The 22,413-nt window shown below is 41.1% G+C and overlaps 2 protein-coding genes across 9 annotated transcripts; one reads left to right on the forward strand and one right to left on the reverse strand.

Annotated features, from left to right (window-relative positions):
- Positions 1 to 4,451: 4,451 nt before the first annotated feature.
- On the reverse strand, positions 4,452 to 8,003 carry gde1 (glycerophosphodiester phosphodiesterase 1). The gene is made up of 6 exons (XM_041229688.1): positions 7,737 to 8,003; positions 7,187 to 7,362; positions 6,833 to 6,938; positions 6,615 to 6,707; positions 5,758 to 5,969; positions 4,452 to 5,411 (listed from the first exon to the last, which is right to left on the reverse strand). The coding sequence occupies exons 1-6, from the start codon at positions 8,001 to 8,003 to the stop codon at positions 5,264 to 5,266; spliced, it is 1,002 nt and encodes a 333-aa protein (XP_041085622.1). The 3' UTR covers positions 4,452 to 5,263.
- Positions 8,004 to 8,033: 30 nt separating this feature from the next.
- LOC121300808 (centriolar coiled-coil protein of 110 kDa-like) lies at positions 8,034 to 22,055 on the forward strand. Of its 8 annotated transcripts, XM_041229680.1 has the most exons (15): positions 8,034 to 8,115; positions 9,091 to 9,223; positions 11,007 to 11,159; positions 13,092 to 13,220; positions 14,833 to 16,168; positions 16,712 to 16,839; positions 17,069 to 17,246; positions 17,777 to 17,886; positions 18,071 to 18,187; positions 18,455 to 18,556; positions 18,654 to 18,770; positions 18,881 to 18,960; positions 19,595 to 19,660; positions 19,816 to 19,875; positions 20,477 to 22,055. In XM_041229680.1, exons 2-15 carry the CDS (start codon positions 9,212 to 9,214, stop codon positions 20,550 to 20,552), a joined length of 2,664 nt encoding a protein of 887 aa, XP_041085614.1. In that variant the 5' UTR covers positions 8,034 to 8,115; positions 9,091 to 9,211; the 3' UTR covers positions 20,553 to 22,055. The 8 variants fall into 8 exon arrangements, with proteins under 8 accessions (XP_041085614.1, XP_041085615.1, XP_041085619.1 ...); XM_041229681.1 differs by lacking the exon at positions 8,034 to 8,115 and having other exon boundaries at positions 8,808 to 9,223; positions 16,715 to 16,839; XM_041229683.1 differs by lacking the exon at positions 8,034 to 8,115 and having other exon boundaries at positions 8,809 to 9,223; positions 14,833 to 16,153.
- Positions 22,056 to 22,413: the final 358 nt, after the last annotated feature.

The following is a 22,413-nucleotide window of genomic DNA, read 5'->3' on the forward strand; positions in this document are numbered from 1 at the left end:
CCACAAACTTTGCTTTTGTGACCATGACAGTGATATTTTGAAATTTACTATTTCCAATGAGAAAACGGGCAAATGTGTGTCTTTTCATTCACATAAAGTCAGAAAAAACCAACATATTGAATTCAAATTAACATGTATTTATACTAAAGTAATACAAAAATGACTACAAAAGATTTAGAAGTGAGTAGTTTTTCGAGATTTACGATTATACTGTAAATCACTTTCATGAATCAGCCCCCAAATGTAGTCTCCCATCATGTTCTCGTTATACTGTCCTTGGTAGCGGCGTTCAAAGTCCAGTATATCCTGGTGGAAGTGCTCGCCTTTCTCCTCCGAGTACGCTCCCACGTTCTCCTTGAATTTATCAAGATGAGCATCAAGGATATGGACTTTGAGGGGCATCCTACAGCCCATTGTGCCGTAGTTCTTCACCAGAGTCTCAACCAGCTCCACATAGTTTTCGGCCTTGTGATTGCCCAGGAAGCCCCGAACCACTGCGACAAAGCTGTTCCAAGCTGCTTTCTCCTTACTAGTGAGCTTCTTGGGGAATTCATTGCACTCCAGGATCTTCTTTATCTGTGTTCTGACGAAGACACCGGCTTTGACCTTTGCCTCAGACAGCTTAGGGAAGAAGTCTTGAAGGTACTTGAAGTCTGCCGACTCCTTATCTACAGCTCTGACAAATTGTTTCATAAGGCCCAATTTGATGTGCAGTGGTGGCATCAGTACCTTCCGGGGGTTCACCAGTGGCTCCCACTTGACGTTGCTCCTCCCCACAGAGAACTCGGTCTGCTGTGGCCAGTCCCGCCTGTGGTAGTGCGCCTTGGTGTCCCTGCTGTCCCAAAGGCAAAGCTAGCAGGGAAATTTTCTAGAAAGTTCTAGAAGTTACTCCAAGTTTACTCAGCACTGAATCTATTTGGAATGTTCTGGAAAATAGGTAAATTTCAAGATATCACTGTCCTGGTCACAAAAGCAAAGTTTGCGGGGAATAATAGCCATTTTCTATACTTTTGAGGCATAAGCAATTAGGAAATAACACTTACTACCCAGGAACAAAAAATAAATAAAAATTGTTACACAGTGTAATAAGTGCATTTTGTTCAGTTTCAGATGATTACCATCTGATTGTGCAAGCTGAAAACAGCTGGTGATCCTGCTCATTGTACAGGAACTTTGCATAACTTTAAGAACACAAAGCCAGTTTTTCAGGAACAGTGGCTTGAAACCTGCTTCAGGCGACCTAGTTTGAGCTCCTAGTAAAACCAGAAATGGATCAAACTGCTACGCAATGGGCGTCTTATTTCCATTCTTCTTGTTTGCACATCTGGGGACTGAATTAATAAAAACTCTTTCCTTAATCTACTTTTTTATTATTGTTTTACAATCCAGTCGGTTTTAGAAAAAGGGGAGAACAGCAATGTTCGATTTGGGGTTTAAGGTTTTCGCCTTCGATTTATCTACACTCATGTCTCGGCAGCAATGCAACAGAGTAGGACAATATTACGGAGAGGCCGCGACTGGAAAAGTGTTTATATTTCAGCTGTATACGTGTCATTGCTTAAAACCCCTAACAGAATGTACGGTAAAGTCGAGTTTAATCCAAATAAAAGTACTTTTTTTTTTTTTCTGACGTGCAACGGTGTGTCTCCAAAAACCGTTTGCAGTGAATGGATTACCCCACGCATTTGCCTTTGAACCGAGCGTGGGAGGACAGCAGAGTAACCTTATACAAGGTCACCTCCACCTAGGAATACCAAGACACGGGATATTTTACAAGAACAACAAATACACCGCTGCTTTAAAACTGCATGTGTATAAATTAAAATATACGGCAAGATAAAATTGTGCGTACAGTTATACATAAACGCAAACGAGGACACGGTGCGCTGCTACGCACAGACGAGAAAGATACTGCTAAATAAATGGGGAGGTAGGGTTTGCCTTGCGGTACTCTAATATTTGAACTCAAGGCCGACAATCACTACAATACCCGGTACCGTAGGTGCGCTGCATTTGAAATAATCAAATATAGGTATGTCATTTACTCCGATACTTGCCAAGGCACCTGCTTCTGCTTCAAATCGTTGATCTTGCTGTCGATTTGCTGCGTGGGACCTATCAATAATAAATTAACTTAGTTACAAAACAGCCCTACTCGCAATAGATAAACCAATGCATAGCCATAAAAGAATATATTATTATTATTATTATTATTATTATTATTATTATTAGTATTATTATTGCCTTATCCTGTTCTGATCACAGCAATCTAAGGCAATACATAGATGGGAAAGATTTTAGAATGTATTTTACACATTAGTAACAAACATGCTTGCAACATTGCAGGAACACGCAATTATTGGAAACACAACACAACACAAAGACTGATGAAATAATACAAAGTCAGTTTTTACCTGTTCTCCTTTGTGTGGCAAGTTTGCTGGGACCCCTGGTAATAGTGTACATCATGTGTTACAACAATGCAACCGGCCTCGGTATTGCACTTTGCAAAGTTACCAATAACTCACGCTTAGCTGTAAGTAGCAGTCGTACATTTAAAAAAAAAAATAATAATAATACAAAGAAATATAATCGCCAAGCGTTGGTTTTGTCACTTTGTTTCTTTTTGTGTTTGTAGCAGCCGCAATGTGACAGGGTGCAATGTATTCCCAGCCAATACTAGCAAGATCTTGCAAAACGTGCGACTGGTATTGGGTTAAAAGTCAATGAAATATTGCAACGTGCTGCTGGTCCAGGGTGCAACTCAGTGCAATGTTAGAAGACTGTCCTGCAAATGCGTGTCTGTGTATAGCAGTCCTGGGTGCTGTCTGTGCCGCTCTCGTAATGTCTGGCAAGGCAACTTTGCTTTGGGGCTGCAATGTGACTTGTTTTCTGATTAAACCGGCAGTCAGGCGGTATGATCGCGAGTGTTACCACCCACCTGTGACGTCACCACACACCCCTTTGGATTATTTAAAGTGGACGTGCCCTTCAGACGACGGGTCCTCATGCATTTCTAGGGTTAAAGAGCAGTGGAGGTTTGTGGAAAGCCATTTGGCATGGTGTCCCTTAGTTTTACCACACGTTGTGAATCGCTGGTTACAGCGCACACACGTTTTCTGTCTGGAGGGTCTATTTTTTCTGCTCTTCTCAACAGTCCAGATTTAGCTGGTTTACACTCGATCTTAATTGTTCGCGATGTAACATTTAAAATATTAAAGCTGGAGGTGGTGACGTTATACCAAATGAAGCCTGCATCTTTCATAATCTGTTAAAGAAACAGTCCAGCTGCTGTGAATTTTAGCCATGTTTATCGATCCATGTTTTAAAAATGATATATACAATCAGTCTAGAATGATGCCAGTGTTTTTAAGAAATTTACTATAAAACTAGGACATAATGCATAACTGACCTATGTCTGACAACATTATAAACAGGTACTTTTGTGGCCTTTTTGTGTTTTAAATATCCTGCAATAAAAAGTACATAGTGTGTGATTAACACAGCTTCCATCGTGGAGGGAGCAGGCATTGCAATGCAATACTCCTACCTTTACTCAGCAGCAATGGTTTCTTGTAGTGCTGGAGTAAGAGTTTTATTAACCACTTTCCATAGCTGCCAGCATCTAACATGGCACACGAAGGCAGGAAACAAGCTGTGCCATTTGTCTATAAGGAAAGGCAAATTCAGGACTGTGACACTGAAACACCAGGCATCTGTAGTATGCTCTTGCACAAATGGGCAGACTGATTAACTTGTTTCGCTAATGGCCTCTTTTAATGTCTCAACAATCTCTTTAGTTTTACTCTGTGCTTAAAGAAATTGATGATTCCATGTAGCTATGCTTAAAGTAGTGTTGCAAGTCAGTTTCAGTCATGATGGGCAAGACCACAGGCCAGACAGACTTTGAGAGAGAGCGGGTAGGCGATTGGTTTCCAGGTGTCTAAATAGTCTCAAAGATGAGGAATCCATTCATTTTTCCTCTGAGACAATGTAACACCTTGCAGCCTCACACAATTGCATTGAATCTGGGCTGTCCATGCTAGTCTTACACCCTATCTACTGTGTTATGGCCTGTGTTTCAAACAGCACTTTATAGGGATTGATAATTGCACCGGGAGCACTTAGCTTTTATGAGTAGGATACAGTGTGCTTGCTTGTTAATGTTTAATGATGTGTTGATATGCTTTACTATGCTATTGCTGAGGTAGTGAATGAATGAGCTGTTGAACTTTTGGACTTATATCTTGCACGAACTGTTCTAAGTAAAATAATTTACCTGAGATTTTTATGGAGAAAGAATTAAAAGGTGTTATAAAAGACAAAACTATTAAGATTCCAAATGAATTCAGCTTGGATTCTATAAAACTATCATTCAGATCAATTCATTCAAAACGGGTGTTCAAATACAAAAAAAAATATAAAGGAAAGTGATCTTTTTTTTTCAGACATTACTTCCAAACGTTCTTTAATCACCCAAATATAATCTCCTTGCTGATAAAATTATGAACTACAATTTAAATAATAACATTACATTTCCATGAAAACTATTCTCAACACTGAAGCTGCAGCACCCAGTGCGTGACTTTAAACTAGAATATAATTTCTTCTTCTAGTTTAGACTTCTGTGCACTTAAGAATATCAGAATGCATTCCTTCTTCATTTTGCTTCCATTCCCACAACAAAACTTCTGAATTAGAGGTGTTAACAGTAAACATTTAACCATGTGGTTCAGTCATGTTTTTAACATGCGATCATCATGCATTATTCATGTATTCTGGATAGGGCATGAGTGTACAGTGTGTGCCACATTCAATATCTATTCAAGATATTTTCCATATACTGTTCACACAACTCTTGTACACCTCTAGTCTTAAATGTTGCAGTAACTTTAACAAAATATATGACGGCACTAAATTGGGGTGCTTCTCGTGACGGTTTTTCAAATAACATTTAAAATATTTTTTTCATTCAACCATTTAAACTTATCTGGTAGCCGATTTAGAAGTACTGTAGTTATCAGCATGTAAGCATTATCTGGAGTAAGAGACAATTACAGCATTCAACCATATGAAGTGATAATAACACTGAACTTTACATTGACCTCCAAAGGCTACCCTGCAAAATCCCATGAAATTGGTAAGAAATATTTAAAAAAATTTAAACCAGAAAAAAAAATCTATTAAAATACAACAGAACACTGGGTTAATGTGAGTGGTATCAGAATGATTTGGTGGCTTAAGTCCAGGCTTGCTCCCTTGGTCAGTAATGGGGTTCACAGTCTTCCAACAGACTGTCTGTGATGTAGCTGCACCCAAGGACATTCTGATAATATTCCTTTTCTGCCAAGTTATTGATCGTCCAGCCCACAACTTCAACTCCTCGGGATTCCCAGAAACGCACATACTCTCTGTCGAGGAAAGCAGACACAGGGATCAGTGGGGTTAGGGGCACATTGCAGTCATACTGAAATAGACACAAATTATGTAGTTTGGCCCCCAGAATAGGAATGCATAACTTTACATTGTTAAGTTGGTGTTTTTCATTTGCTGTTTGCGTGCAAAGCCAAGAATCAAAAGGGCTAACACCCTGTCCCCTCCATAATCACAGTGCTGCTGTCCCTGCATATACAGGACACGTTAATGTAAGTACATCGTACAAGGATGGTGCAATGCAGGTAAGTTATTATGTTTGGAGTAATAGATTATTGTAAGGGAGTTACACAGCGTCGCTACCAGCAGTATGCAGGCACTCACGGGGAGATGTAGTTCTTCTGCATGATGAAGGCAGAGACCCCACACAGGTCCCACAGCAGGCTGTGGTGACTCCAGTCCAACAGGACATCCAGCAGCATGAACCAGTAGTGCTTTGAGAGGGAGTCGAAGCGGGGCGTCCCGTCCCCCAAGTGACTCAGGCTCCAGGGCCGATGAGTGAGGGCCGTCACCACAGCTGGGTCAGCCTGACGCATCTGCAACAAGAACAGGGCAGGCTTTAACAAAATACGCTTCTTAACTGGGCCTTGCTTGTGCAAGTGTTATTTTTGGGGTTGAACCCTGACGAATTCGCTCACTACAACAATTTAGTCAAACAAGACTTTATTAACAGCATGAGATACAGAGCGGCAGTCTTCTTCATCTGACCTAAAAAGAGCTCTAATTAAGCCTCTTTCATGCCTAACTTGGTTATATCACTCTTCGTTAATTATTTCATAATTTGAAGAGCTCTCCAGGTACAGTTTGACCTGGCTCCTTCCCGTACTCTATCTCCCCTAGTCACTTCAGAATTTTTAAATCCAACACACACACATGCGCACATGCACACACACCCACAACCACACGATACATTGATACAAAAGGTTACAAGACATAGACAACTTATCTATATCATAGCCAAATAAGGAGTCTGCTTCCTTCTTGGTAGCTTTACACTCTCATTTGCACTTTGCAAGGAGCAAGTAAGTGTCTACTAGTTGGCATAGAACTTCATGAGTCAGATTCACAAAGCTATTTTACTCAAACCATCTATAGCACATTTTTCCTGAAAGGAAAAAAACACCCAAAACAATCCTAAAGCAAAAAGGAAACAAACTTTATAAAACTTAGGACATTCTTACTTTGTAGATGACCTTAGGTTCAAAGGAGCAGACAATGCTGCTGTTGTAAAGTGTGGGATATTTCTGGTACATCTTCTTCAAGGCAGCAGCAGCCTAACGCAAAGGGACATAGTTACTCTTGAGAACCAAACGGGAAAAGTCTTTAAATAAACAAGTATAATCAATCTATTTGGAGTGTTCCGCTTTTCCTCTTCCTTTTCTATTGGACTGGCCCGTACCTCGTCAGCATGCCCTTTGACATCAAAGTAAATAGTGAGCTGGTTCCGGAGACTCTCCTCTATTGCTTCCTCCAGGGTCGGCACCTTCTCCCCATGATAAATGTCCCTGAAAGCACAATTGATGAGCGATTCCTAAGATACAGCTAAAGAGACAGAAGGGTGTACCATTGCAAGACAGATCTCACAAGAGAAGTAACCCTGACCTAGGCTCTGACACTACACTCTCTGTGACTGACATATGCACGACTCTTTCTGTTAAAGGGTATTGAGCTCCTAACCCAAACCCCAGCTTCCTCCATGTTGCTGATTCCCCTTCCCAGTGTTCCCCAGTGCCCCAGTACAGCGCTTGCTTACCAAAGCCGGTGCTTGGCTGCTGCATCCAGCTTTAGAATGTCTTTGTAAGTAAGCTGACTGAGCAGTCCTGTCCCGTTGGTTGTGCGGTCTACAGTGGTGTCATGCATCAGGATGGGGACACCGTCTGCAGTGAACTCCAAGTCTAGCTCCACTCCTGTGGCTCCATTCTCACTGGCCTGGGGAGTGATGAAGAACTTTATTATTAAGGGTTTCGTTATGTCAATACTGTATTATAAAAAATAAAAATTCCAAGGATCAGTTTACAACAAAAAGCAGATTTCCCAGCATTGTATTTATCCATGCACTGTTTAACTATACTTGCATAAGCAGTTCCCCAAAATACAACTGCTACACTACACAGACTTTCCGCTCTTTCAAACACATAGTCGGTGCGATAAGTAACTCGCATCAATGAAACCTGCTCTGCAGCGCTCTCTAGTCTGAACTGCTGGGGAGAAGCGGATCTGAGCATAACAATATTTAATTGCTTTTTCACCGAGCTACTCGCTTATTAACGCACCCACGACCTTGTGAGGTATTCTCCTCTTACCTTACGGATTGCTGCCAGGGTATTTTCAGGAGCGTCATGTCCCCCTCCGCGGTGTGCAATGACAGAGATGCCAATACCGGCCACTCTTCTGCCGGGCCGCAGGACCTGCCTGGTCCGGGATACAGGAACTGGCTGGTACCGGAACATTAGCAAAAATAGGTAGACAGAGGCGGTTAGCACGGTGGAACATAGCGGACTTCTGGTCCCCAGCAACAAAACCAGAAACACGACCGAGAAACAGCCAAATCCGTCCCCTATCGGAAGCATTCTCTGAGTCGGTGTTTAACGGCGGAAACCTCGTTCTTCAGTTTTTTTTTAGGCAGGCTGATACAGGAAGCAGTGACTGTGAAACAGCAAGGATGATCGCCCGCCCCCGAAGGTTGTAAATGCCGTTGCCCTTGACTGTAATACCGTGATAAAGGTTACCCGTTAAACGAGGACGTTGTCTGTAATAATAAGAACGCAAAAACATGTAAACTGCATCACACGGTTAAGCTGATAAACACCATACAACCCGTAAGCTGTATCGGCATGCATGCATGACACTTGTAGTGTAGGACTGGAGCCAGCACGATTGCAAAATACTGCATTGCAATACAAAGCAGAACATAGCCACCTGCGGTGCTGCGAAATTGCAACTGAATTTTCTGCAACTGAAAAAAATGGGACCATCCTGGAGTTTAATTAAAATCATGTGACACAATACTAGTTAATATTATTATTATTTGTTTATTTAGCAAACGCCTTTACCTAAGACGATTTACAGAGACTGGGGTCTGCGTGAACTATGCATCAGCTGCAGAGTCACTTACAACGTCTCACCCGAAAGACGGAGCACAAGAAGGTTAAGTGACTTGCTCAGAGTAACGCAGTGAGTCAGTGACTGGGGTGGAATTTAGTCAGTATAAGCTCAGCTCCAAAAAAAAATCGGTATGTTACATTTTGGTTTCTTAGTTAATGTCCCGTCAAACTATTCCGCCGTTGGTGTGTTTGACAGTCTCAGCCCCCACCACTGTTACATCATACGATTTACTCCTAAAATTAATTCCTTGTGCAACAGAGGCAACTGTTTTTTTTTCACGGCAGCATGCTTTGGGTGCGTGGTTTATTATGGGCGTGGAGACGATTGTCTCCTCCCTTAAAATGCGGCGCCTGTATCGATAACTGTTATTTTGAACAGATTAAAAGGAAGGCGGTCCTTTTGGGCGCGTTTCCAGTTAGAAGATGAGGATTTGGGTTGCTAGGAAGCGGTGTTGCCGCCGGAAGATGGCGGCTGCGTCGAGGAGGCGGGCACTGGTATTTTACATCATAAACGGACAAAAATAAAATTCTTCTTTTTGTTTTTTTTAATCAGGAACCGACAACACAAACCGCTCAGCACTCGCGGTTAAGAAAGAGATATATACATCGGCTAGAGAGTAACAGACGCTGACCTCCTAAGGAATATTCTAGGCAGAATTACATGTTTACTGTGCATGGTAAGCAGGGTGGGTGCTTTTGTGTAATTTGATTCATGATTTATATTTCTTCATTTTTTTTTTTAACATTTGCAAAACACAATATTTGTTTTTATTAGTACACCCCTGCGTTATGTATTGTGCTATTAAATATTATCACGTTATTAGTTACCAGAACAGCACATTATTGACCGCTGTCAGTAGCTGCTAAGGTTACTATGCAAACACGAGTCTGTAAGGCTGAGTGATGATCTGAGATTTTACATATTTAGCTAGCTAATTAAGCTATATTGAAAGTGGCATATAGAATAATACTGCATGTTTTGCGATAATGTTATTGTAGTCAAACCCTATTCTTTCTTGCAAAATGGAACTAGAAGGCATACGTGTTCTGATTGTTTTTTTTTCTTTGATAATGAACCAGTCTACATTACACACCGCAAAAAGAAAAAACGAACATGTGTTTGTAGATTGTATTGTGAAATATGTTTAATTAAAAAGGTTATTGATTTTTGGTTTAAAACTAACGTTATTTGCCGATACCTGTGTGTCTTGTATGAAGTAGGTTTCTGGGACAATGTCATTTTAAACTCATCCTGTAATCGTTTGATTTAAACTTATTGTTACTATTTGTAAATACCAAGTATTCAATGGGGCATATTACAGTAATGAAATAGCAACTTCCAAGACATTTCTATTTTTTTGTTATTATTTTAAAGTAGATTTCAGAAGCAGGGAATTACGATTATTAAATGAATACTTAAAACAAAAAACTATTTTGAAAAACAATGATGCTTTTGTTTAAGCCTGATAATTATGATCTATTGTGTGGATCTGTTGTATGTGGTGTCCCACAGGACACTTAAAAAATGACTTCATCTCACTTAGGGAGAGAAAATAAATAAAGGGAGAGAAATTGTAGTAAACCTTTAATTGGCTTTCATTTGTGTGTCTTGTTGTTTCTCGCTAGCATTAATAAATAGGTATTTGTTTTTATACCAGTAAACAACCTCTGGGTTTGAATAGTTATCTGTATGCGTTATTCCTACATTTCAGTGGATCCACTTGCTGAAATAGACCTTTTACCAGGTGTGTCAGCAGAAAAAAAAAAACATCAAATCCATCTATTCATTAGATTTGCAGCTGTCACTGCTTTTGAATTGAAGTCCAGTTGCAGATGTCTGTTTAACTCATTAGGCCTCTCCCACAGTGCTTTTGTTTAGTTCTAGTGCTGCTACTCATGACCATGGAAACACAACTCAACACAGAGCATGTGCAGTTTGAGGCTCTCTGGGCATACCAGGCTTCTGGCCATGTCTGTGTTGCTGAGATAGGGCTGAAACACCTCCTTAAAGCATGTGTGTGTGTGTGATTGAGCCATGTATGGCTAACAGACTTTTAGGTAGCTATATGCTGTCAATTGATTTTTGCTTTTGAAATATGAGCCTCCTTTTAGAATCTACAGTAACATGCATGTCAGATTTTGCAAAAGCATTGTAAGGCAGTCCCTGTTTCCCTAAATATAAGAATTGGCCCCACGTAGCTTAAAGTTTGTAAGCCTCTTTCACCCCCCCCTGTTATATTGTTATGTAACTAAACTAACTTGGCCAAGCATGAAGCTGTAGTGTCCCCAGTCAATTTACAAAAAAAAAAAAAAAATTAAAAAAATGCTTTTCTTTGTGACTTTTTGCTTGATCCGCATAGTTTAGATTTCTGAGAGAGATTGCAACATCTAGTTTTTAACTATGCATTCTGTTTTCGCATTTCTTCATAACAATTCTATTGCTTTCTGTCTTGGTTTGTGTATGTGCAGTTTGCCAGTTGGGAGATGGAAGACTATGAGGAGTTCTATACAAAGCACCTGGCTCAGATCCAGGGAGAGGTGCAGCCCCGCATTCTGCCTGCCAGCCAACAGGGGGAGCTTTCCATTATCCAGTTCCATGGTGTTCCTGTCCTGTCACCTCTGGTAAGGATTCTCAAAGTAGAGATAATGAGGTTGTGCTTGACCACATCCCATAACATTTAGGGTCAGTAGCTTCTTTCCATTTTTCCTCCAAGCATTTCCCTCATGTCGCTCTTATAGCAGGTCAGAATTTAGCACCAGCATGGAACCCAGTCCTGGGTTTCAGAACCAGCCTGAATTCTCAAACGGGGAACTTTTCTCACAAGATTATTTTAAGTGCGTTACCTCAGTGTCATTTTAGCTGCGTTACCTCACACTGTCATGTGCCTGTGTTTGAGTTTCTCAGTGCATGGTTACCGTGTGGATTGTCCCTAGCGTGGTTGCTGTTTACAGCAGGCTGTGAGCTGCACGTGTTGACAGGTACAGTGAAATAGAGACGCTCAGACTGGGAACTCATTCACATTGTAGCAGCATCGCTATCACATCAGTACACAAAACAAGCCAATCCCAAGACATAAACAAGTTGAGGAATACTTGAGAATAGCTGCTGGTCAGATTAGACTGTGGGCTACTATCAAGAAGTCAGAAAGCTCAGAGGTAAACTGCTTTATATCTAAAAAAATAAGCAAATACTGCTGTAAAACTGTCAAAATCAATAAGCAGTTAAAGTTTAATCTATGTATATGTATATATGTGTGTGTGTGTGTGTGTATATATATATATATATATATATATATATATATATATATATATATATATATATATATATATAATATATATATATATATATATATATATATATATATATATATATATAATGTATATGTGTGTTTGTAGTGAAAGCTCTATGTCTAATTAAAAAAATAACAAACAGTTCTAAAGTTCTAAAAGTAAAAAACAAAAAATAAATAAGGGTACATTGGTTAATGTGGATTCAGAAAATAATGTTTAAAAAAAAATATATATATTGGACTGACTAACATAGATTAGTCTTTGGTGTACACAAGTCTCCTTATACAGTGTAAGGTGTGTGGGAAAGTATTTTAAGACTGAGGAGAATTACGTCTAAACAAGTTCATGAAGTATGGACATTTACCATATCATTGTCCCTTCTGTATTTTGCTTCTCAAAGAACACAATAGTGGATTACTGTGTTGTGTAATCTAACCCACAGTGGTTGTAATTCTATTTGTGTGTGTGTCTCGGGTTACATAGTTTTTTTAAATTTTTATTCTAGTAGTACTTGGTGATTTAAGACTGTAATGTAGAAATGTCTGATATGGATACATACTGTTTGTAAAATGCTGTGTTTTGTCTTGTTGAGTTTTCTGGTAGGACTAGTGAACTGAGAGGCTGGGGGTTGAAGAGATTATAGGGAAGATATTGACTGCGCTCTTTGTTACTGGAAAATGTTAAAGAAAAAAGAGGGACTCATTTTGCATTGTCTTGTTTTACCGTTTTAATTCACTATCTCTTTTGCCTCAACTGATTTCCTTTTTTGTTTCTTTGTCAAGACGTGCTTAGTTAAAATGGATAAGAAAAGTTGTAAAAGCCTGACCTCACTTGTTTTCAACAATGTTCTGAGCTGAAGAAGAGCCAGGGGGAGAAACTGCTTGTTATGTAGGTCACTGCCGCTATTGATGATCACAGTTAAGTTATTGATTGTTGATAGGGGTAAGTCCCTGGGGCAGTGTTGCTGTGGATTATTTTGCCAGACGTACAAAATGCAATTTTGTTATCTTGTCAGTCTTACCCTGCACAGGCTAGGAATGTAAGGTATTTATTGAATGTAGACCATGCAGTCAAGTGTCTCTGTTCAATCAGTGTTGTTGCTTTTAGGATGTGGATTCACCGCCCTTACAAGCAATACCATTACTGTTAAGCAAAAGAATGTTCCACTCACATAAACAGTGTTCATCATGTCAGGATATTCTGTGACTGTTTTCTGAATAGTAGAATGTTATACATACGCTGTGATGTGCTGATTTGTTCCAGCTGACTTTGGAGCGACGGAAGGAGATGACACAGTACAGGAACCGCGCTGTAGAGCTGGAGACTGCGAACCATGGTCTGAGGAGGAGCGCCTTGCTGACTCGGGTTCAAAAGATCCTGGAAAGTGTGCAGGTCAGTGTCCTGGGTGGTAGCAGCATGGAATTGTCTGCTCTAGTCATTGTCACCACTGGAAAGAAATGATTGAATTACTTAATAATGCCAAGTATTGCCCAGTGATGTGAAATGGCAAGTCAAACTTCAGTGAGTTACTTATTGGAGCTAATAAAATTGAATGTGAACCAAGGCCTGCGCATCAATAAAAAGAAATAAAATCAAAGGAAACTAAGTTGGCAAGTGTACAGTGTAAAATGATTAAACATGGACTATATCAGATCACATGCCTGTGAAGCAACAGATATGCAATTTCCTTGTAGAATTTCAAGACAACAAAAATGAACCAGTATCTTTCAATTTGCAATTTTCTTTATAGATGTACAAGTACATAAGTAGGATGAGTGCTCCTTATTTAAAATAGATTCAATTTCTCACATATATATTTTTATACCCTGTAAGAAGTTCACACCAATGCTAAACTTCACATTTTTTTATGGTGCCTAAAAAACCAAAGACAGTGTGCTGTGTAAATTTCTATTTTCAAACGAATCTGTGTGGAAGCTTGTTCTTAAATAAACTATGTAGATGATTAACTGCAGGTACAAAGTGCATTATAACTAAAACCCATGGTTATTTTGAACCAAAGTAATACACTTTGCAGTTGTTTGTTTATTCACTTTTTCAGTTCAGCCCGGTATCATGTCCCAGATTTGTGGTTGCCAGTCTGGCAGTGTATCTCAGCTAAGGAACAACATGTAGTTATTTAATAAGCATTGTTTAATAGGTGTTCTTGACAGTTGCCCCCCTGGCTATGCTTACTATCCAGATCCAGTCTTTGTTTACAGCTGCCTGCTTGGAAACTACAAAGTGGCCAAGGGAGCGGGCTTGTCTCAAGTGTCAGGGCTCATTATTAACTGCAGCAGACTCTACCCCCCTCGGACTAACTGGAAAACACACTACCATCCTTGTTTGGATAATTACAGGTCAACTGCCTGGCCACTGAAGCTGAAAGCAACATAATAATGGATACTTGATATTTTACAGCTGCTAGATCAGCTGTTGTAGCTTTGGACTGATTACATGTTTTGGCTGCGGCCGATGTAGGTAGAGATTAATTTATTGTGCTTTTGTGCCATTTTTGTTTATAACTGAACACAATTCCATTGAATGTATTTTAGTCGTGTGACTCGTAACTACTTGCTTTGGTCACTGAAAATGAAATATCCACGCAAACTGGCTGACTCAGATTAAATGTAAAGCAATATGAAATATTGCATGCACTTTCATTTCCATGATTAAGTTATTTTTTTATTTTAATTTTTTTGCTATTTTATAGAGTGATAAAATAAGCCCTGCTTTATTTTAATGATAATGTTTGAATGATGTAAAGCTCTGTATCAAGGCTGCTCTTAAATTACAGGTGAGATCCATTTTTTTTTTTTTTTTTTTTTTTTTTTTTTTTTTACATATTCTAAAAGAGTTTATAAGCCCTTGATCAGCTATTTTAAAATGTTACCACTATAACATTAGTGTTTGGCAATTTCTGTTTTGCTTTCAGAGCTAAATTATGTGTAAAATGTCCCGTTGTCTCACGCCAGATCTATAATTGATATCTACTGAATACCTACAGGTACGGAAGGTGTCAAATGCAGGTGAGCAGGTGTCTGCCCCAGATAATCACTCCCAAAAATCAGAGGCCAGGAATGGGTTTGCCCTTCTTCCTGACATGAGTGGACTGCCAAAGGGAAGAGTATCAGGGGTTGCTAGTGTGCCTCCAAGGAGCAGTGCAAGAGAGCATCCCCAAGAGGAGAACGGTGTCCTCACCCCTGCATCCCCCATCCTTGCAGAACACCCCTCTCCCATACCAACCCTGGACTTGAGGGGGGAGGAGGACGAGGAGGCCAGCAACTACGCTGTGAGTCTGCAGAGCTTGCTGAGGAAGTCTCGGGAGTACATGGAGAGGGAGCAGGGCAGACGTGGGGCCCGTGGCAGCCACAAGGTGGGAGCGGCACGTGGAGAGAGCCTCTCAGATAAGGAGAACGAGGGCAGTGGGGGGACAGGAGAGCTCTGCGAGAAGAGCCAGCCCCCTTGCCGCAGCTGTAGCCCTGTAGTGTGGGATGTCACCAGCCCTGCCTGCTCCAGCACCCCTCCCAATCAGCAGTCTGCAGGCTCCGATTCGGACAGTCCGGAGTCAATCTCCCTGTTGCCCCGCAGCCTGACTGGGTCCTATGCACGGCTTCCCAGTCCCGAGCCCAGCCTGAGCCCAAGGGTGCACAGGCGCCGTCCACGCCCTCTCTCTGCAGGAAATATCGTCATCCCACATCCCCTGAGTGCCTGTGAGTTCAGTCCCATGGCAGACAAGGGGCAGCACCACACAGGGCAGAACCCACAAAAGGAGAGCCTGATGCAACAGGCTGCATTTGGAGAGCCAGCATTCTGCATCAGCAAAGTGCTCACAGGCAGTTCCGAGCTCTCTGCAACTCAGTCTTCAGTCCCTGTTGAGGCCTCGCCCTGGACCCCCCATGCACCCCCTTCTGGCAGTAGGAGACACAGCCGCTCTGGCATTGCGCTACAGGGTGACAGCGTGATTGGAGATGTGTCTTTCCGCAGGCGCTCGCACACCATGGACAGCGTCTCGTCTTCCAGTCTGAACATTGCGGAGGAGATGGGCCCTGGGTTCCAGGGCAACCTGCCCAGGAGAGCTCCACGCCGGCGCTCCCCCGCTCCCCTCAACAAGTCTTACAATGTGGAGAGCCCCTCCCCTGTGCTGCTGCGGCACCACGTGGGCTTCCCGGGGCCTGAGGAGCATCCTGAGACCACCCCTAAAGGGAGGCTGGACCTGGAGCTGTGGGGATCCAGAGAGAGACAGCTGAACACCAGTCATCCAGACACACCAGGTGAAGAACAGGGGGGCTACAACAACAAGACTGAATCATCCTCCAGCGATGTTGGTGAGGGAACCAGGGGTATGTCCTGTCTAGTATGTTGTGATGGGTTTACAGCATTTTATAGCATTTTATCTCTCAGCACTCTCAGATTACACTGGATGACTTCACGTTGCCCCAAAGCTCTTTTACAATGCTGTGTGTCAATACAGTGGAGCTTTAATAAGTATGTTGGCTTCTGGTACCAGTGGAATAAGATTCTTAAGAGCAATTTGCACTCGCTCAGTCTTTTAATTGCAGTGCAGGGAGGTGTTGATTGTGTTATTATGGAACCTGTCTCAGACCAGTAGTCCCTGTGCCCCTTATTGCAACCAACTCATCACAACCCCCCCCCCCCCCAAAAAACCTTGATGTGTCACTGTAATTCATGTTGCTACCCAAAATGAATTGAGACTATTTTTAGAATTGTGCATTATACTTATCATTTAACTTGTTAGTTATGTGCAAATATTTAAAATTAGTGACAGGTAGGAGGAGTCAGGAAACAACTAAATGGTATCTCTGGCGTTTATAATGTCTCAGCTGAGGCAGTGAGGATTTGCTAACTCTGTTTTTGTTTCCCAGAAGAGGTGCTGGTTAAGAGGCAGATGTTGGCTCTGGAGGCAATGAGGCGCAGGCTGGAGGAAGAGCATGCTTTGCAGCTGTCCCTGCTGATTGCTGAGCAGGAGAGGGAGCAGGAGAGCTTCAGACAGGTTAGGCATCAGACAGCTTCACGGTAGCAGCACAGTGAATGTGTGCAGGGTCCTAGGCAGTAAACAGAAAAATTGGTAAAGATAAACAATCTCCAGTATGTATGTGGGCTTTTATGTTTTGTAAATTTTCAGTTATTAGCTTCAGATTCAACACCATGATTGTCTGTGTATCTGCTGTGTGGATGCATCTGTGTTGATCTGTCAGTAATGTGTGCTTGGGTCTCTAAAGGAGATGGAAGAACAGGAGAGACGGCTGAGGGACAAGCGAGTGGAACTTTCTCATCCTGGTGAAAGACGAGTCTCTATAGAAACGGAACCAGACTGGAGGGCAATCAGTGGGAGCTGTCCCAGCGCAACGACTCTGACACAGGGAGATATTCACACTGGCAACATCTCACACAGCATAGGTAAGCCACTCCACCTCCTTTAACTTCTAGGTCACACTGCCTCCCTGTCCCACTGCACTGACACTTAGAATCTCTTGGCCACACTCTTCCCAGGGACTGAATAGGTCGTCAACAGTAAATGGACACAAGTATGCAAGCACATGCTATGACTGTGTTTGGGCTTGTAGACATATGGCTGAAACCTAAAAAAAAATCAATATGAAGGATTAGTAAAGCATAGGTTGTAGATATGCTTTACTAATCTACTAGGGTAGTGCTCTGTAGTGGAAAGCTATTCAATCCAAGATCATTTAACAAACAATTAAGTTATGTGTTATCATATATTGTCTATTTTACACCATCAAGGCCTGTAGTATCTCCAATAAAGTACTGCAGTCAATTGAAGTACATTTCTACTATAGAACACAACATGAGTGGAATATTTTTTATTTTATTACATACAATAAAAATGTTTTAGATGCATTAGAGTGGATAAGCCTACCTGTGTCTTCTTGCCATTCTGTCTCTGATGCTCCCATGTTTTATGGCAGGTTTCCATCCCCAACTTAGTCCTGGAACCCCCCAACCCTCAACCCAGTCCCCCTTCTACCTATGGGGACCTCACCGGGGAGGCTGCAAACCAAGGATCAAGTGGTCTCAGGTGAGAGGAACCAAGCACTCCTGAGTTACAGGGGCCTCTCAATGTGTGTGATAGTATGCATAACAATGACACTAACCTGGATATGCAATCAATAGTTCCATCTTTTGCATGCTCTGCCACTGTTGGCCATATTCAGTAAACTTTGCCTGGGTTTTAAAAACTGTATTCTTCTTGTGTCCCACAGGTAAACTCTCCAGAGGTCCATCAGCGGCTGTGTAAGCTGAGCGCCCTGGCAAAGGGATTCCTGACTCGCAGAATGTTACAAACCGAGAAAGTCAAACACCTGCGGCAGACAGTCCGGGTCAGTACTCTCAGAGCGCCAAGCCTGGCTGTTCAGCATTCTCGGTGTTTGTGCTTTTGTGTGAAAAAAGCTAAGTGGGTGTTTAATTTTAGTTTATGTTCCATGTTAAAAAAAAAAAAAAAAAAAAAATGTATACAATAATTTAACAACCAATCTCAATCAATTGTGGAAAACACCTATATTTAGCTATACGATTTAAGGATTCAGTGATACCTGCACTGCTACTACTCAAGCAATATTAACGTAATGATGCAATATGTATTGCAGGACACGCTGGAGTTCATCAAGACTTTCAAGACTGAAGGCTCCCTGAAGAGAGGGGCAGCCTCTGCACAGGATGTGTCTCTGCAGGAGAGGGTGCTGGCACAGGTACACTGCAGCAGTCTGCTGTTGCTTTTTCCCTTAGTCCCTTGATGACAGCTTGGTGACGTTCAGGTGTGATCTCTGGTCCGTCTTTGCTCCCCAGCTGCGTGCCGCCCTGTATGATGTGCATGACATCTTCTTCCTGATGCCACAGAATGAGAGGCTGGGTCTGCTGCAGCAAGACCGGGAGCTGCGCAGGGAGAGGAAGCTGCGAGAGATGGTAAGGACATCCATAAGCCTGTAGCAAAGAGAGGAGGGGGCCTGTGCTGTTGGTATGGTGTGAGAGAGCAGTGGAGACATTTATTTTAATGGCTCATATTGTATTTTCAGGAGAAGTTCAAAAGCCCACGAGAGAAGGTCACCCTGTCCGCAGCAACCCAGAAATCCCTGGACAGAAAGAAGCAAATGAGGTGAGCCATCAACACCACTGTATTGCAGAGGGTTCAGCTAGCAGTCACACGACAGTCTGGTAGTGCTGTAATTTTATGAGTTATCAAGTACCCTGAATAGAGGAGACTCTGTTCCTGTCTGGTAGTAACAATGATTACTTGAATTACAGGAAGATGAGATGGGTCATCAATAAGTCTAGTTTATCTGTAAGGAGGCAGAGTGGTCCAGTGTTTAAAGTTCAGGGCTTGTAACCAGTTCAAATCCCACCTCTGCCACTGACTGACTCAATGTGTGACTCTGAGCAAGTCACTTAACCTCCTTGTGCTCCATCCTGTGGATGAGATCTTAAATCAATGTCCTATTACAAGTGACTCTGCATATAATGCACAGTTCACAACCTACCTCAGTAAGGCCCTCAGTAAAGGGCTTTGTGGTGTTGGTCCACTTTGAAAAACAGTATATAAAAACACAGATGTTATAATAATATTATTATTATACATAGTATTGTATTTAAAATATATTGATATCCTGAATTAACATAATCAGAAGAACCAAAATATTATCTGCACAATAAATGTGGGTGAACATTTTCAAATGTTAATAAAGCAAATAAGTTTAATAAGCAAATAAGATTAAATATATTTTTCTTATCAGGGTCACGGAGATGACTGGACCGAGCAAAAGGACCCAACAGAAACCAAAGAGCCCACCAACCAACAGGTACTGGCAAAACATCAGCTCTTCCCATCCTCAGTAACCTCAGTAACTAAAAACGCAGGTTGTTTGTGGGGAAAGAATGAAAATGTTTTGTGTTTCAGTGCTGGACTGCTACATTCAGCTTCTCACTGATATTCTGATATTTCTGCCCCTCTCAGGATCCTCCAGCCAAACCAAGGGCAGAATGCCCCCCTACAAGGGCAGCTCTGTCGACAGGGGTGAGTAAGGCAGGGGCATTCTGTCTTGGGAGGGGTGGTAGGACGTGATATTTTTAACAGTTACAGAAGATTGGGACAGATTATCAAGGTTTTTAGACCAGTGTGTAATTTGAACAGGTTATTGTTTAAGGAAAATGCAACAATTTGTTACAAACAATTTATGCATGCATGTGTGTGTGTGTGTATGTATATATGTATATATGTGTGTGTGTGTATATATATATATATATATATATATATATATATATATATATATATATATATATATATATATATATATATATATATATATATTATTAAATATGTATGCTGGACAGTGTCTCAGAGTAGCCACAAGAAAGCGTCAGAGAAATAAATAAATACCTGTGCTGGCACTTGCTTAAACTAAGCATTCACAGCAGTGCTGTGTAAATAAAATAATAATAAAAACAAACTCACTCCTGATGTCAAATTCTGGTATAGGGTTTCTTAATTAGTATTAGTAAATTCTATACAGTAAGTCAGGATATGAATTAAATTCAATGGCCCTGCAAATTGAAACATAGTGCCACTTTATATACGACAATAAACTTGACCTCCTCTCTCTCTCTCCCCCCACCAGGAGTTTGTATAGGAAGGGACCAGAGGAGCGAGTGAAGCGCTCAGACAGCCTGAGGAAGCAGCATTCTCTGGGATAGGCCCTGGAGGAAATAGGTCAATCACAATACATTACCAAGCCACACCAGGCAAGCCATCAACTTAACCAGCGTGACAGAACTTCCTCAAAGTGCCCACTGCACTTTTTGGAGCTATTTCACTTAACCTTCGAGGTGTACTAACAAAAGCATTTACTCTCACCATTAAAAATGCATTCTTACAAGCACTGTTGCCTATGACTCTTCCAGAGCACATTACTCCTACCACAACACTAGAAGTTTCACCCTGTCTTTGTTCACTTCCTGTGCTGAAGGTAATAGGAAGCTGCCTGAGCCTGTCTGCTGTATGAGGCTCAAGAGGGTTCTTAATGCCTGCTACACAGGAAGTGATCCTGGACAGAAAACAAGACAATATAACGCAGAAGTTGTTGGAATGTTGTTTTGCTAATGAGTAAGAAACATTCATTATTATAGCCTTCTGTGACTAATGACAGGTATACTCCAGGCAGCTATAAAGCTGCTAATAGAAACTATTTTCGTTTTTAAGTGGATCACCAACCTTCAAGGGTGGGTGTTTTTTTTTAATTATATTTTTTAAAGACAGACTACAAGTGGCGACAGTTCTGTATCTTAAACAATAGCCAACCAACCCACAGATCTCTCCAGTTGCAGTAAAGCTTGAGCAACAGCACCCCCTGCTGCTGCCATTTGTCAGTGAAGCGGAATCTGTATAATTTTGCCTGACCTAATTAATGCCAAGCGCACATTGACGTTGATTTTGGGTTAGAGCTTATTCAAGTCATAGTGCCGCTTTTATTGTATTTGACTGTAAAGAAGCATTTGCTTGTTTAGTGCAAAAAAATATAAAAATAAATATATATGTATAATATGCAAGTTTAGATACATATATTGTTATAGTAAAGTTATATAGCGAATGTTGCTTTTGCTCTTAACATGCCTTTTATGCTTTTAAAGGGGCAAAAACCTGAACCACAGTGCTGCTATGATACCATAGGTGTTGATGCACTAATACAGAGCGTAATGTCTTTTCTTTCCCTTGTAAACTCTGGTACCTTTCCTCGAATTCATTGAGTTCAGGAAGATGTTTTCCTGGCTGTATTTCTCAAAGCAGCTTGAAAATACCCTCTAGAAATTTGGAACCTGCCCTTGACATTTCTCCAAATCTGTAAAAGCTTAAATTATACAGTGTAGAGTTGGGAATTAGGCCATTTGAAAAACGCCCAATATTGGTATTGCTTTATTATCTTACAGTATCTTCCTTAAGTGCCACCTGCTGTATCTTAACAGAACTGCAGACGGCTTTTGTTCTGCATTTCTCTGGTCCTACTTGCCTGAGAAGCCAAACTGCAGTCCATTGAGTTGACCTTTTTGCAAATGGCAGTGGGCCTTGGTGCCATTTCAGATGCCTTCAAGTGCCAGAGCTGATCAGCCAACCAGCCCACGGGCTTTTGCAGTTTAATAATCATATGACATGTTGTATTGCAAGGTTTCAAGGTTGTGTTTTTTTTTTTTTTTTTTTTTAATGACTTCCTTAAGTAACTATTTTGAATTGTATTTATTATTTTTTTTGTATAATATTCTTACTTGTTCCCGTTTTATAAGCATGTTGTAATAAAATTGTCCTGTTAAAACAAACCAGCCTTTCTGCTATTTCTATAGGAAAATTAAACTTTAAAACAAAACAAAAAAAAAAAGATGCATTTCATAAGCTTAAATGAGCCAATGGTAGAACATGAAAGCTGTAGAAATCCTTCATGTCAAAAAATGTGATAGACAACTGGGTATTTTCTATTCATTTTTGCATCTTTTGCATCCATGGCTGTAACTAGCTATGAGGACACAGAGGGCTTTTTGCATCATAAATGGCAATGCACATGTAAAA

Source organism: Polyodon spathula, chromosome 26 (assembly GCF_017654505.1).
Source record: "Polyodon spathula isolate WHYD16114869_AA chromosome 26, ASM1765450v1, whole genome shotgun sequence".
Lineage (NCBI taxonomy): Eukaryota > Metazoa > Chordata > Actinopteri > Acipenseriformes > Polyodontidae > Polyodon > Polyodon spathula.